At 42.9% G+C, this 15834-nt stretch overlaps 2 protein-coding genes and 1 non-coding gene across 3 annotated transcripts; 1 reads left to right on the top strand and 2 right to left on the bottom strand.

Annotated features, from left to right (window-relative positions):
* Positions 1-8266: 8266 nt before the first annotated feature.
* On the bottom strand, positions 8267-9327 carry LOC143552282 (uncharacterized). Its single transcript, XM_077042548.1, has 3 exons — positions 9173-9327; positions 8920-9111; positions 8267-8864 (listed from the first exon to the last, which is right to left on the bottom strand). Exons 1-3 carry the CDS (start codon positions 9325-9327, stop codon positions 8267-8269), a joined length of 945 nt encoding a protein of 314 aa, XP_076898663.1.
* Positions 9328-12545: 3218 nt separating this feature from the next.
* On the bottom strand, positions 12546-13556 carry LOC143552281 (uncharacterized). The gene has a single exon (XM_077042547.1). The coding sequence runs from the start codon at positions 13554-13556 to the stop codon at positions 12546-12548; it is 1011 nt and encodes a 336-aa protein (XP_076898662.1).
* Positions 13066-13170, top strand: LOC143552288 (small nucleolar RNA R71). The gene has a single exon (XR_013138624.1). It is a non-coding gene; the product is annotated as a small nucleolar RNA R71 (small nucleolar RNA).
* Positions 13557-15834: the final 2278 nt, after the last annotated feature.

The raw sequence follows: 15834 nt of genomic DNA, 5'->3' as shown, positions 1-15834 counted from the left end.
GCCAATAAAATACACAATCAAAAACCTTCTTCGCTGTCAAACTCGCACCGTGGTGACCTCCTGTCGGTCCAACATGGCAATGGCCCAGAATCTGCCATCCCTCCTTAACGTCCAAGCACCTCCTGATCAACTGGTCAGCACATATACGAAAAAGATACTGGTCTTCCCAAAGGTAAAACTTAATCTCAGCAAAGAATTTCTTCTTTTGCTGGTAAGACATCTTCAGGTAGTACCCGCCCGCAAGATAGTTCGCGAAGTTGGCGAACCATGGGAAACCCTCATCCAGAGCTGAAACAAACATAAGACTCTCTGTCGGAAAGTGGTCATTAATCCTGACCCCTGGCTCTCCTAACTCAGCTCCCTCAAGACGCAAAAGATGATCGGCCGCCACATTCTCGGCCCCCTTTTTATCACGGATTTCAATATCAAAATCTTGAAGCAACAGGATCCATCGGATAAGGTGTGGCTTAGCATCCTGTTTGCTAAAGAGATAACGAATGGCAGAGTGATCTGTGTACACGATCGTCTTGGACAGAACAAGATAGGACCTGAATTTATCGAATGCAACACCACAGCTAAAAGCTCTTTCTCGGTGGTGGTGTAACTCTCCTGTGCATCATTCAAGGTCCGGCTAGCATAGTAAATCGGATGGAAGTGTTTATCCTTCCGCTGTCCAAGAACCGCTCCGACTGCGAAGTCGCTCTCATCACACATCAACTCAAAGGGAAGCGACCAGTCGGGAGCAATCATGATCGGGGCGTTAACGAGTTTGTCTTTTAAAAGATCAAACGCCTCGATACACTGCTCAGAAAACACAAACGGGACATCCTTCTCCAGAAGTTTGGTCTTGGGTCTCGCGATTTTAGAGAAATCTTTAATGAACCGACGATAGAACCCAACGTGACCCAAGAAACTCCGGATGGATCTCACAGAAGTGGACGGGGGAAGATTAGAAATGGTCTCGACCTTCGCTCGGTCGACCTCTATCCCCGCACTAGAAATACGATGCCCCAAAAGAAATGGTCCTTAACTTCTCCCAGTTAAGGACTAGGTTGGTGTCAACGCATCGGGCCAACATTCTTTCATGGTTGGAGAGACAATGATCAAAAGAGCTCCCAAACACAGAAAAATCGTCCATGAACACCTCCATGGAGTCCTCGATCATGTCATGAAATATAGCCACCATGCACCTCTGAAATGTGGCTGGAGCGTTACACAGTCCGAACGGCATACGTCTATAGGCAAACGTGCCGTATGGGCATGTAAACGTGGTTTTCTCCTGGTCATCGAGAGCAATCGGAATCTGAAAGTACCCGGAGAAACCATCCAAGAAGCAGTAGTACTGCTGACCTTCCAAACGCTCCAGCATCTGATCAATGATAGGTAAAGGAAAGTGGTCTTTCCTCGTGGCATCATTCAGTCTGCGGTAATCAATACAGACTCTCCAACCGGTCACAGTCCTATTAGGAATGAGCTCGTTCCTCTCATTGGTGACGACAGTCATGCCACCCTTTTTAGGAACCACTTGGACTGGACTAACCCACGAAGGGGAAAATGATCCCCGCATCAAGGAGTTTTATGATCTCCTTCTTCACGACCTCCTGCATCTTCGGATTAAGCCGCCGCTGCGGCTGAATGACAGTCTTGAAATTATCCTCCATGAGGATTTTATGCGTACAAAACGAAGGGTTGATACCCTTAATGTCGATAATCTTCCATGCAATGGCCTCCTTGTGCTCTAGAAGCACCCTCAACAATCTCTCTCTCTCGACCTCCGTCAAAGCAGATGCAATAATAACCGACAACTTCCTCTCCTCATCCAAAAACGCGTACTCCAGATGGGCAGGCAAATCCTTAAGCTCTAAGGAAGTAGGGGGCTCTCGACAGAAGGTCGGTCCATCGGATCGTCTCGTACGATCCCAGCAGACACTTCAGACTCAGGGGTATGTAACTCGGTGTCATCCTCCATTGACTGATCGGTCATGGCAACCATCTCAATCTCCGAAATTTCCCTATCGAGAATCTGAGTGTCGGAGGCAGATCCTCCACAGATCTCGCTGAAAAACTCCCCAACATGCTCCAAGATGGTATCGATAAAGTATAAGGAGTCATCAGCAGACTTGGGGTGTTTAAGTGACTGTCGAACGTCGAAAGTGAAGTTCTCATCCCCAACTCTCAAGATCAACTTACCCTCGCAGACGTCGATCAACGCCTGTGCAGTGGCAAGGAATGGTCGGCCTAAGATCAGTTGTACACTATCATCATCATTCATGTCCAGAATGACAAAGTCCACTGGGAAGATGAACTTGTCGACACGAACAAGCATGTTCTTGACCACCCCTCGAGAGTATTTCACAGAACGATCAGCAAGCTGGATACTCATCCTGGTAGGCCTCGGTTCGCCTAAGCCCAACTTGCGATACACGGAATACGGCATGAGATTAATACTGGCACCAAGATCAGCCAACGCATGAATAACCGTATCATCACTCAAGATGCAGGGAATCGTGAAACTCCCTGGATCGGCCATCTTTTCTGGTAACTTCCTCTGTAAGACAGCAGAACAACTAGCACTCAAAGGGATGGAAGCTACCTCAGCTAACTTCTCCTTATTCGAAAGAATATCCTTAAGGAACTTCGCATGTTTAGGCATCTGAGTGAGTGCCTCAAGGAATGGAATATTAAGGTGAAGCTGCTTCAAAATATCAAGAAATTTAGAATTCTGCTCTTCATCTCTGTCTATGCGGAATCTCCCGGGATATGGCACTCTAGGTTTGTAGACTCTCGGTGGCTCACTCGGTAACTGCTGTCTCTAAGCCTATGCTAAACTCCCTGGGTTGCTCCTCTGATGCACCTAGGCCGGTGGAGACTCCATCTGAATCTCCTCATCCACCTGCTCCTCTTCAACTACTGCAGGCTCCTCGACGACTCCTCCTCTAAACCTCTGCTGAATCACGGGCTCATCTCGTGCCCCTGCACCGCTCCTCGTCGTCACAGCTTTTGCGAATCCCTTCGGGTTCTGCTCGGTGTTACTCGGTAGCGTACCATGCGGCCTCTCATTCAACCGACTCGCTATCTCTCCCATCTGCCGCTCAAGACTCTGAATCGACGCTCCCTGATTCCTCATGAACTGCTCATGCTCGCGAAACTTATCCTGCGTCTTTTTATGTCGGGAATCCTCTCGTGTCATGAGCTGTGACAACATCTGCGTCTACTGCGCCATCATGTCCTCCAAAGTGGGCTTCTTCTCCCCACTGCTTGCTCCCTCATCAGCATCCTGGAATAGACTCTGATGCTGCTGAAAACCGGACTGATTACCGCCCCTCCAGTTGGAATTCTGGTTGCCTCTCCATCCCGAATTATAAGAATTGAAAGAATTTGGGTTTTGGTTTGGATTTCGTATGAAGTCTACGGCCTCCTCCTGCGAACTGACTGGGCACTGAACGGTATCATGCCCTCCTTTGCATATCTCGCACAGCTTGCTCTTCGTCTGCAAGTCCTTCACAATCTGCGCTAACGCCTCTACCTGTGCCGTAAGTGCGGTGGTCGTGTCCACCGAATGCATGCCGCGTGATATGGAGTCGACGGTCTTACGACCCTTGGCGGGTGGTCGCTGGTATCCACTAATAGCTAACCCGTTAAACAAAGCGATGCACTCATCCGGGTCCTTCGTCGTCAGCAAATTTCCTCCCGCCACCGTGTCAAGCATGTTCTGTGTCATGTATGTCACTCCATTATAAAACTTTTCGACAACCGCCCAATCTTGCAAGCCGTGGTTCGGGCACAACGCTAATAGATTTTTAAAATGCTCCCATGCCTCGTAGAAACTCTCGGTGTCCTCCATCTGAAAAGAATGAATCTGGTTACGCAGACAAGCGGCCTTAGCCGGAGGATCGTATTTCTCAAGAAATAGGGTCTGCATGGCAGCCCAAGTAGCTATGGAGCCCTGTGGGAGGGACTGAGCCACAGACTCGCTTTATCGATGAGCGAGAACGGAAAAACGCGGAGTTTCACAGCGTCTTCGGATACGCCGGCAAGATGGAAGATGTCGCAGATACGCGTGATGCGAGTGAGATGATGATGCGGGTTTTCGTGAAGTAACCCGTGGAACTGAGCAGAATGAGAAATGGTGTTCAAAATATTCGACGGAATCTGCCAGTTCGTGTTAACTCTAATGGCGGGTGGTGCGATGCTGGATCTCGCGCCAGCATTGGCCGGTCGGGCCCGGTCTGCAACTGTCCTCCTCGGTGGTGAATTGTCGCCCATGATCCTATCCCTATCGTCGGAGTCAACGGATGAAGAAGTAGATGATGGTGAAACGGCGCGACGTCTCTCACGAAACTCTCTCTCTCTGGCTCGAGAAATGCTTCAGTGTCGGGTGGTCCTTGAGATCGAATCTATCGCGTAAAACTATAATTAGAAATAAAATTAACTAAACTATTCTAACAAATAAGCAAAACAAAACAAAAATAATTACAAGTAGCACACAAGGTAAGTCCTAACTCGAGTCGCTCTCAAAACGCCTAAAACCGTGTCCCCGGCAACGGCGCCAAAAACTTGATGTGCTTCGGATAACCCTATAACAATGACCCTCACAACTAAGCTTTAAATATAAAACAAAAATCCTAAAACCACACACAACAGGAAAGTGTACCGATCGCAAGTAGTATAGACCTAGGAAGTCCGAGTATCGAACACGTGGACACGTAACGACGCTAACGATCACTAACCCTAGACAATACCTACCTAAGAATAATATTTAATTGATTTTTGATTTTTAATTACTTAACTGGACTAACTAGACTGACTAACAAAAGTTACCAAAAATAGAAAACTTAACGGGGAACTAACTGTGTTAACTTCGGATGGAGAAAAACGTCTACTGACGTGTGTGAATATATATATAAATTTGGATAAAAGTTCCACACAAATCAGGTTTTGAAAATAATAGGTTTTCAACTACGACTAAACCACAACGAAAGGCAAGTGTACCTATCGTTTGTAATAAAGCGTCGGCAAGAACCGAGTGTCAATCCATGAACACGGCTAATTTTTTTGATACTAAATCTTTGTAATTGAAAAACCAAACAGCTAGATCAAAGTGAAATTTTAAGCTAATTAAACTAACATACAATCAAACAAGGCAAGTAAAAAGACAAAAACAATCAATCCAACAAAACTACCTAGACATGAATCCACTCCACCAATATGATTAAATAGCAATGATATGGTAAAACATCATGAATCTAAATATAAATACTAGATTACAATCAAGCAACCTAATACTAACAAATAATCATCATGATGGGTTTTCAATCAAGAAATAAACATAAACTAACTTGTTTGTCAAAACAACAAAGTCTCATAACCATGGAAAGCTAGCATGAACAACATTCTAACCACCTAAAATTACACTAAACTAGCTAAACTCATGAATTAAACATCAACTTATGAAACTTTAACTAGCAAGTCATCACCAAGTCAAGAATCATAACAACACTCATCAATTTTCCAATATCAAGTGTAGGGTTTCATGCTCATCAACAATATTATAACCAAGCTAATCTTTACTAGTCATTTCAACTTAGTAATGTAAACAAAGAAAGTGAGCATTCAAAGTTTACAAACAAACATCTAGAACATAGTTTTCCAATATGAATGCCTAAACATTTGTAAGACTAACAAGGTATGCAATTCTAACAAGCATGAACACCATCAATATCAACTCATAACTTCAAAATATTCTTGAAAGAAAACCAATTTACCATAATCATGCATAGATAATAAATCACATTAGTAAAAGCTTCAACATTGTCTAGATAGTAAAGGTATTTAGCCCATAAAGGTTAATACAACAACAATCAAAAGAACAGGCAGCTTACAAATCATGTTTAAGAACAAATAAGTGTAAACTGGATGAACAAAGATTGAAATTATGGAATGGATGATCTAAGGATGATGAAAGCCTTCCAAGATGCTTGCAAATGAGTTGAAGTCACCAAATGTTTTGAGAGTTAGAAACAGTGGATTAAAACTCTCTGGAACCCCCCCCCCCCCTTTTTCTCCTACGTGAACGGCCTCTCTTTATATTGTAAAAAGGGAGACATGATCATGTTTGTAGAGAGACATGGTCATGCTCAAGAAAAATCTCGATCTAAGCCTCCAAATGGTTCTTTTGTCTTCTCGATACTGCAATATCACATCTTCAAGGAGTGTACACATGTGCCTAATGGTTAAAAGAGTAATCAATAGTGTATGCAGCTGGCTTAATGCTGAATATAGGAACCACGACTTCTTTTGGAGAAAGGGCAGGTTTGCTAAGAAAGTAATAACATGATCATGTCATTTGAAAGACATGATCATGTCTTCTCATGAATGTTCAATTCCTTTAGTAGCCCCTCCATAAATTCCATAATTCAACAACAACCCCTCAACAAACCCTGGAAATTCACAATTCGATATATATGTATATTTTTCCATTAAATTCCCACCAAAGTGTGTAAAATAAGGTAAAAGATGTGCAATAATTTTTGAATAAATTTGGGCACATCAAACATCCCCACACTTAAACTTTTCTTGTACTCAAGCAAATGAAACAAACTCCATAATAGCAAGAATAACCCGTAAGCAATAATCATTCAAAGTTTTAAAGGATTTACAAGCAAGCACTATATATATTTCCAAACAAGCCTAATAAGAATTAAGACATAATCTAGAGAACATTACAATTTGTCATCACATTCCCACCTTGCAAACCTCACAATGTTCAGTCACACACTCGGCTATATTTAGTGATCATGCGTGTAATAGTGCATGTTGAGAACACTCGATGCCAAGACGATGACTAAGCAAAGCATAGGCTTGTTTAAGGGTCAAATCAAACCGACACATACATGGCATAAAACACGAGTACTCGAGGGTTGTAACTTGGCTTAGAGTTAGGGTGAGGAATTTTGTTTTGGAAAAAGTGGCTAAACGGCTAGAAAATCCGGAACTAAGTTAGCAACAAAACGAAATCTAACTAACTAAATCAAATGGTTTAAACGGGCCGAGAGCTAACGAACCAAAAATTGCTCTTTGAAATCAAGTTTCACCTAATATATGATGAACTATCTTCATAACTTCTCTTTTTTTCTTCCAAAGTTTTTTTTTTTTTTTGCCATATAAGTAATAAATATTTACATACAAACTTTTTACCTTGGGAGAAAGCATTGTGCTTCTAAAGTTTCCAAGTGAATAAAAATACAACAAAAATGAAATACAAAAAAAAATAACTAACTTAGCCGAACCGGATTTCTAACCAAAAATGGGTAAAAATATAAAAGGCTATATGGCTAAGTGGCGATAAAAATAGGGTGAAATCATAAAAACACGGGAAAAGGCCAAACATGGGCTACTAAGCGGATAATGTGTGTAAGGAAAATATAAGTGGAAAAATGGCTAGACAAAGGGTTTATCCTAAATTCCTCAATGGTTTATGCCATGTATATATATATGGTTTTAAAATGCAATCCCAAAAACAAGTTCTACCTTACGATAATCACCCGGCTCACTCAATTGCCCGCAAAAACATGAGAAAAAAATCTGATGAGGCCAACTCACGGAAACGGGCGGAATGGGTAACTTTTGCAAGGTAAGAATGTGAATATGTTTATCATGCATAAAGGTATGTCTTTTAAAGATTTTTGGCTTGAATGTCTTAAAGATTTGTGCTTTGACAAAATAATTAAAGTTGAATTAAAATTGCTTAATGGTTATTATTTGCTACAAAAATTAGGAGTTTTGCAAAAAATTTAAGTTTGGACAAACAAAATTCGTAAAATTCCCTCCCCACACTTAAATTGTGCAACGCCCTCGTTGTACAACAAAAAACTATAAAAGTAAGTGCAAAAGAGAGAACAGAAAACTCCCCTGAAAAATGCAAAACTGCCAGACTATAGACCCGGTCAGATCCAAGTGAAAATCCGGCAACGCCAATTGTGCAAATAAACATCCACAACATGCACCTGCAATAGAGCAAGACAAAACAAGCCACACCAAACAACAAAATACACAAACACAATCCATACCATCATTCCAAATAGCATCCATCACAAACCAAAGTCATGACCAAAAGTCTACACAAATCAAACATAAATAAAATCACAAAATCTACAAAGATAGCTTAACTCTTCGAAAACAGACAAGAATAAAACACGCAAAATCTACAAAGTCCTAAACATGCTAAATTTTGACGGAGTCAATAGCTAGACTCACACTCCCCACACTAGATCATGGGGTGGAGGTCGACAACCTCCAAAACAGTCTCAACCGGCTCACCCAAATAGTGTTTCAAATGGTGATCGTTCACCTTGAAGATGCGTCCATCCTCATGATCAATCTTAATGGTACCGTATTCGAACACCTGTCTCACACTAAAGGGGCCGGACCATCGAGATTTCAACTTCCCGGGGAATAAACGAAGGTGAGAATTATAAAGCAAAACACGATCGCCCGCTTGGAATTGTTTGTGGTCCTTCAACCGGGCATCATGAAGCTTTTTGATCCTCTCCTTGTAAATCCGTGAATTCTCATAAGCTTGGCCTCTCAACTCCTCAAGCTTATGTAACTGACCCATCCTGTTTTTACCCGCGCATGCAAGATCAAGATTTGCACTTTTCAATGCCCAATATTCCTTATGCTCGAGTTCAACAGGGAGATGACACACTTTCCCGTACACCAATTTAAACGGTGTCGTACCAATCCGTGTCTTGTAGGCGGTACGGAAAGCCCACAGTGCGTCACAATTTCTCGGATCAATCCTTACGGTTCTGACTAACCGTTTTCTCCAAGATCCTCTTGATGCCCCGATTCGTGACCTCAACCTGCCCACTCATCTGCAGGTGATATGGTGTAGAAAAGCGATGATGGACACCATACCGGGACAATGCCTTTTCCAACTGGGCATTACAAAAATGTGTCCCTCGGTCACTAATCAGTGCTTTGAGGGCACCAAAGCGGGAGAACAACTTCTTCAAGAATTTGACCACCGACCTAGCATCATTTGTGGGCAAGGCTTGCGCCTCGACCCATTTTGAAACATAATCAACGGCCACTAGGATGTAACGGTAGCTGAAAGAAGTCAAGAAAGGTCCCATGAAGTCGATGCCCACACATCGAAAACCTTGCAGACCTGAATCGGTCGCTGGGGCATCTCATCTCGTGATGAGATGTTGCTCGCCCTCTAGCAAGCATCACAAGACTGCACCATGTCATGAGCATCACGGAAGATGGTTGCCCAGAAAAAACCGGCGTCAAAGACCTTCTTCGTCGTGGATGTGGCTCCATGGTGTGCTACGGTCGGGCCTTCGTGGCAGTGTTTCAGGGTCTTTCGAGCCTCATCACCATACACACACCTACGCACGAGCTGATCGGCACCAACACGAAACAATTAAGGATCCTCCCAAAAATAATGCTTCACATCAGAAAAGAATTTCTTCTTTTTCTGGTGAGTCAGACCCTTAAGCACGATCCCACTAGCAAGAAAATTCGCAATGTCAACGAACCAAGGGTGATCCTCATCACGCGTCTCGATATGCATGAGGAACTCGTGGGGGAAATTGTCATTTATGTGGACCCCCACTTGTTCCGATGAAGCTGAGCACTCAAGACGGGAGAGATGGTCGGCAACGACATTCTCAGCACCCTTTTTGTCATGAATCTCAATGTCAAACTCCTGCAGCAATAAAGTCCAAGGAATAAGTCTCGGCTTCGCATCTTGTTTACTGAACAGATAACGAAGGGCTGCATGATCCGTGAACACAATGGTCTTAGAAAGGACAAGATAAGACCGAAATTTATCGAATGCGAAGACAACAGCAAGGAGCTCCTTTTTAGTGGTCGTGTAATGCTCCTGCGCATCGTTCAGTGTCCTACTCGCATAATAAATTGGGTGAAAGTGCTTATCTCGCCTTTGACCTAAGACCGCCCCGAATGCAAAGTCACTAGCATCACACATCAACTCGAAGGGTAAGGACCAGTCGGGGGAAACCATGATAGGGGCATTCACCAATTTCTCCTTCAGAAGCTCGAACGCCCGAAGACATTTGGAGGAGAAAACAAACGGGGCATCTTTCTCAAGGAGTTTCGTCATCGGGCGGGCGATTTGGGAAAAGTCCTTTATGAATCGCCGATAAAATCCCACGTGACCGAGAAAACTCCTAATAGACTTCACCGAGTTCGGTGGAGGGAGCTTCGAAATGGTGTCAACTTTGGCCCGATCAACCTCAAGCCCCGCCTGTGAAATCTTATGCCCTAACACAATGCCCTCCTTCACCATGAAGTGGCATTTCTCCCAATTAAGAACAAGGTTGGCCTCCTCACATCGGGCCAACATTCTCTCCAAATTTCTCAAGCAATGATCAAAAGAACTCCCGAAAACAGAAAAATCATCCATGAAAACCTCCATGGAGTCCTCGATCATATCATGAAAAATCGCCATCATGCATCTCTGAAATGTGGCTGGGGCATTACACAGTCCAAAGGGCATCCGCCGGTAGGCGAATGTGCCATAGGGACATGTGAATGTTGTCTTCTCCTGATCCTCACGAGAGATGGGGATCTAAAAGTATCCCGAGAAACCGTCAAGAAAGCAATAGTACATCTTTCCCGACAGTCGCTCCAACATCTAGTCAATGAAGGGGAGTGGAAAATGGTCTTTCCTCGTGGCATCGTTGAGTTTGCGGTAGTCAATGCAAACTCTCCATCCCGTGACGGTACGCGTAGGAATCAACTCGTTTTTCTCATTTACAACAACCGTCATACCGCCCTTTTTCGGGACGACCTGCACCGGGCTAACCCATGGGGAATCAGAGATCGGATAAATCAATCCAGCATCGAGAAGCTTGATGACCTCTTTCTTCACAATGTCTTGCATATTAGGGTTGAGACACCGTTGGTGCTGCACCACGGGTTTGTAATCCTCCTCCATCAAGATCTTATGGGTACAAAAGGATGGACTGATCCCTTTTATATCCATGATCTTCCAGGCGATCATGTGCTTATGCCTCTTCAGAACCGCGAGCAACTTCTCCTCGCTCGACAAACTAGCAAAAATGATAACAGGAAGGCGGGACCCATCCTCTAAGAAGGCATACTCAAAATGGGACGGGAGCTCCTTAAGCTCAATAGATGGTGGTCCACAACAGAAGGTTTTGCCTTAGGCTCGGAAACGCGATCAACATCCTCAATCATCTCTAAACAATCAGGAGGCTCGTGGTCCACACCACAGACCAACTCCTCAAATAGAGGTCCACTGACCAAGTCAGAAATCCCTCCATCACACAACTGAGTATCCAAAGAGTACTCCTCACACGTGTCATGTATGTGCTCACAAACGCAAGAATCGACAGTATCAATGTATAGCACGTCATCATGATCATGTGGGTGGCGCATGGATCTCCCAATATCATAGGTCACCTCCTCGTCTCCAACTCTAAGAGTGAGTCTGCCGGTGAAGACATCAATGAGAGCTCTAGCAGTGGCTAGGAAAGGTCGACCTAGGATGAGTGGTACATTTTTATCCTCATCCATGTCCAAGATCACAAAGTCAACAGGAAACACAAATTTGTCAATTTTCACAAGCATATTCTCAACTATACCTCTCGGGTATTTCACTGAGCGGTCGGCAAGCTGAATGCTCATGCGAGTAGGCTTAGGCTCGCCCAGGTCTAGCTTTGCAAAAACAGAATAAGTCATCAAGTTAATGCTAGCACCTAGGTCGGCTAAAGCGTTACTAACCACAAACTACCGATCAAACACGGAATGGTAAAACTGCCCGGATCGGTCATTTTTTTTGGCAGTTTATTCTGAATGACCGCTGAACAATCCTCATTCAATGTCACACAAGAAAGCTCCTCTAATTTCTTCTTATTCGAGAGGACCTCTTTCAGAAACTTATCATACTTAGGCATTTCTTTCAACTCATCGAGAAATGGAAGATTAATGTGAAGCTGCTTAAAAAGTTCTAAGAATTTCCCGTACTGCTCTTCCATCTTCTGCTTCTTCAAACGGCCTAGGTATGGAATTGGAGGAACATAAGTCCTGACTGGCTCACTGGTTTGTGCGGTACTTTCTGGGGTTAACCTCGGGTGCACCTCACTAGGAGTCTCAGTCTCGATCTCATCGGCAATCGGTTTTGGTGTGGAAACCGATGCATCAACAGGAATGGTGGATCTACCACTCCTCAGGGTAATAGCCATAGCCTCGGCATTTGGATTAATCTCAGTGTTACTCGGAAGGCCACCCTGTGGTCTCGTAGAGAGGAGTTGAGCAATCTGTCCAACCTGATTCTCAATGGTCTGAATGGACACTTTCTGATTCCTCAACTCGAGATCGTGTCTCTGGAGAGTCTCATCAATCTTCAGGTTCCTCTATTTAGCCAGTTTATTTGAGGTCTCGGTTTTAGCCAAAAGCTGAGTCAAAATATTTTCAACACTAGACCCACCACTAGACTGACCACTACTGCTGGAACCCTGAAACTGAGGCTTTTGCTGGTAAGATTAGTTCTAGGGTTGATTCTGGTAATTTGGATTTCGGTCAAACCCCGGTGGCTTTTGATTTTGATTCTGATTTTGAGAGCCACCATTATCTTTCCAGCTGAAATTTGGGTGGTTTCTCCATCCCGAGTTATAGGAGTTGTTGTAGGCATTGTTTTGGCGGCCCACAGAGTCAACATCCTCCACCACCATGGCCTGCTGGCACTGAATGGTCTGGTGTTTCTCGTCACACACCCCACAACGAGAGCTAGACTTAGCCAGATCGGATTGCATCTGGTCAAATCTTTTGGTCAAGGCTTCTAACTGAGTGAAAACAAGGGTATTAGAATCGACATGAAGAACACCCTTAGTGGAAGGAATACTAAGAGGCGGATTATATGCGAAACTCTTCTTAGCAGCTCGCTCCAAGACATCCAACGCCTCGTTGGGAGTACACCTACCGAAATCTCCTCCCGCAACCTGATCAACGGCCTGCTTTTGTGCTCTGGATAAAGCATCAAAGAACGTACGACACTGAAGACCGCGACTCAAACCGTGATGAGGGCATTTTCTCAACAAGCCCTTAAACCTCTCCCATGCAGCATGAAGTGACTCATCATCATCAACACGAAAACCAGTGATTTTTGCCCGGTATCTTGCGGTTTTATCGGGTGGGAAGTACTGAAGAAGAAACTGCTCAACCAATTGGTTCCAAGTGGTGATGGAACCGGAAGGGAGTGCCTCTAACCACTCCAAGGCAGCCCCTCGAAGTGAGAACGGAAAAAGTCGGAGTCTCACGGTATCATCCGTACACCCTTGAATTTTGAATGTTGCACATAATCGAAGGAATTGCGCAACATGAGAATGAGGGTCCTCGTTCGAGAGGCCATGGAAAGAAACGGAGTTTTCAACCATATGAATAATACTCGACTTGATCTCGAAACTCATGATAATCTCGGGCTCCGTGACACCGCTGCCATAGCCATCGAGGGACGGCGTGGCGAAGTCATCCATGCGACCTTGATTGTTCGGGTCCGCCATTTCTTCAACCCCAGGATTCGCGTCGTCCTCCACAACTTTGTTTTCAATGACCTCGACAATCTCACGTGCTCTCCTCCTCAAACCTTCTCGAAGATGTCGCTCGGGTTCGGAAAGGGGGAAACAAGATCAGGACCGGGTGTGGTGGACATGCATCACCCGAAAGTAACGCGGAATGGAAACAAACAAGACACCGAAAACTGTCTAAAAATATAACTAAAATAAAATAAAACAATATGAATAAAAATGAAATAGACTAAAATAACATAGAGCAAAAATATCAACAAGGCAAATCAATTACTCGTATTGTTTTCAAAAGTAAAACACCGTGTCCCCGGCAACAACGCCAAAAACTTGACGTGTGTGAATATATATATATAAATTTGGATAAAAGTTCCACACAAATCGGGTTTTAAAAATAATAGGTTTTCACCTATGACTAAACCACACACGAAAGGCAAGTGTACCTATCGTTTGTAATAAAGCGTCGGCAAGAACCGAGTGTCAATCCATGGACACGGCTAATTTTTTTGATACTAAATCTTTGTAATTGAAAAACCGAACAACTAGATCAAAGTGAATTTTTAAGCTAATTAAACTAACATACAATCAAACAAGGCAAGAAAAAAGACAAGAACAATCAATCCAACAAAACTACCTAGACATGAATCCACTCCACCAATATGATTAAATAGCAATGATATGGTAAAACATCATTAATCTAAATATAAATACTAGATTACAATCAAGCAACCTAATACTAACAAATAATCATCATGATGGGTTTTCAATCAAGAAATAAACATAGACTAACTTGTTTGTCAAAACAACAAAGTCTCATAACCAAGGAAAGCTAGCATGAACAACATTCTAACCACCTAAAATTACACTAAACTAGATAAACTCATGAATTAAACATCAACTTATGAAACTTTAACTAGCAAGTCATCACCAAGTCAAGAATCATAACAACACTCATCAATTTTCCAATATCAAGTGTAGGGTTTCATGCTCATCAACAATATTATAACCAAGCTAATCTTTACTAGTCATTTCTAACTTAGTAATGTAAACCAAGAAAATGAGCATTCAAAGTTTACAAACAAACATCTAGAACATATTTTTCCAACATGAATGCCTAAACATTTGTAAGACTAACAAGGTATGCAATTCTAACAAGCATGAACACCATCAATATCAACTCATAACTTCAACATATTCTTGAAAGAAAACCAATTTACCATAATCATGCATAGATAATAAATCACATTAGTACAAGCTTCAACATTGTCTAGATAGTAAAGGTATTTAGCCTATAAGGGTTAATACAACAACAATCAAAAGAACAGGCAGCTTACAAATCATGTTTAAGAACAAATAAGTGTAGACTGGATGAACAAAGATTGAAATTATGGAATGGATGATCTAAGGATGATGAAAGCCTTCCAAGATGCTTGCAAATGAGTTGAAGTCACCAAATGTTTTGAGAGTTAGAAACAATGGATTAAAACTCTCTGGAACTCCCCCCCCCCCCCCTTTTCTCCTACGTGAACGGCCTCTCTTTATATTGTATAAAGGGAGACATGATCATGTTTGTAGAGAGACATGGTCATGCTCAAGCAAAATCTCGATCTAAGCCTCCAATTGGTTCTTTTGTCTTCTCGATACTGCAATATCACATCTTCAAGGAGTGTACACATGTGCCTAATGGTTAAAAGAGTAATCAATAGTGTATGCAGCTGGCTTAATGCTGAATATGGGAACCACGACTTCTTTTGGAGAAAGGGCAAGTTTGCTAAGAAAGTAATAACATGATCATGTCATTTGAAAGACATGATCATGTCTTCTCATGAATGTTCAATTCCTTTAATAGCCCCTCCATAAATTCCATAATTCAACAACAACCCCTCAACAAACCCTGGATATTCACAATTCGATATATAAGTATATTTTTCCATTAAATTCCCACCAAAGTGTGTAAAATAAGGTAAAAGATGTGCAATAAATATGAATAAATTTGGGCACATCATCTACCTAGGTCTGAATCAAACTGTAGGCCTAACAAGCTAATGGATTGGATGACTTCAAGACAGTGGTTCCTAAAGATGACACGACTAAGGATCGCTCGGGCTCACTGGATTACCTCTCGGTCTCACTCAACAAGCCTTAACTACTCAAAATTGACTAAAACGACCAAACCGGGAAACAATTGTTAACGTGTTCTAATGTTGACTCGCCTCTCGGTCTCACCAACACTCGACCCTAATGGCAATGAATACTA

This window comes from Bidens hawaiensis, unplaced genomic scaffold, assembly GCF_021521415.1.
Source record: "Bidens hawaiensis isolate Kalapana, Puna unplaced genomic scaffold, B.hawaiensis_p1.1 tig00016836_1, whole genome shotgun sequence".
NCBI classification, from domain to species: domain Eukaryota; kingdom Viridiplantae; phylum Streptophyta; class Magnoliopsida; order Asterales; family Asteraceae; genus Bidens; species Bidens hawaiensis.
Note: the sequence above shows the minus strand (reverse complement) of the source record. Positions and strands in the feature narration are given on the sequence as shown.